The sequence below is a fragment of the Wasmannia auropunctata genome, unplaced genomic scaffold (genome assembly GCF_000956235.1).
Source record: "Wasmannia auropunctata unplaced genomic scaffold, wasmannia.A_1.0 LD335797.1, whole genome shotgun sequence".
Lineage (NCBI taxonomy): Eukaryota > Metazoa > Arthropoda > Insecta > Hymenoptera > Formicidae > Wasmannia > Wasmannia auropunctata.
In genome coordinates this window covers 32,627-33,397 of record NW_012027093.1, presented here as the reverse complement: position 1 = coordinate 33,397, position 771 = coordinate 32,627, and the positions used below count along the sequence as shown (strand labels likewise).

The window sequence follows — 771 nt, the reverse complement described above, 5'->3', positions numbered from 1 at the left end:
AGTACGCTTTTATTTTAGCTAATAAAATTGTATCTCACAACAAATATATTTTATCTTTAATAGCTAACTTTTAGCAATGACAGCAAAGTTCAAACTAGCTACTGATATTTAGCTGATAATGCTATGTCATTTTTTTGCGTGTACTTAAAAAATCTAACCAAGTTAAGTTACAGTTACACATGGAAAGAAAGTTAAGTGACAGTTATTGAAAAAGAGTAACTGTAACTTTGTTACAAAGTAACGAGTTACTTCCCAACCCTGGTAAAAACCAATTATCTGGCATACGTGTGGCTACTACCATAGTTTCATCTATTGGATAAGATATCCGATCGGGAAATATACAGGTGGAGAGGCACGAGACAACCTTCGCGACATCACACTCGTGGGCGGTTTGCAGAACATTGTCGTTCATGCGTATGTTATTTCGCTGCAACGAGAGGAACAAAATGACATTAAAATCAGACGAGATTAAAAACGTTAAAATAAAATTGAATTGAGATACAGAGACGGAGACCTCCTTATGGAGGGTATGGAGCTTTCCGCACCCAGAGATCCCGTGGGTGTGGAACTCCACATCCTGAATTTGGATGTATTTAAAAAAATAATCTTTTAAAATAATTACTTAAATGAGTTCTTGCGTGATATCGAGATGAAATTAAAAGAAAAATATTCAACTTTGTAAAGAGAAAATATAAAAAGAAATTAAATATAGAAGTAGAAATATATTTCGACATACAACAGAAGAGATAAAATATTTGTGTTATTACCCCC

General features: G+C 33.6%; 1 protein-coding gene across 1 annotated transcript in view; it reads right to left on the bottom strand.

The window, feature by feature from the left end:
- LOC105456044 (probable GDP-L-fucose synthase) overlaps positions 1-771 on the bottom strand; it is a 5,805-nt gene that overhangs the window by 3,580 nt on the left and 1,454 nt on the right. The window contains exon 2 of the mRNA XM_011699817.1: positions 299-577. Coding sequence (XP_011698119.1) covers positions 299-577 — 279 coding nt within the window. The remainder of the gene's footprint in view (positions 1-298; positions 578-771) is intronic.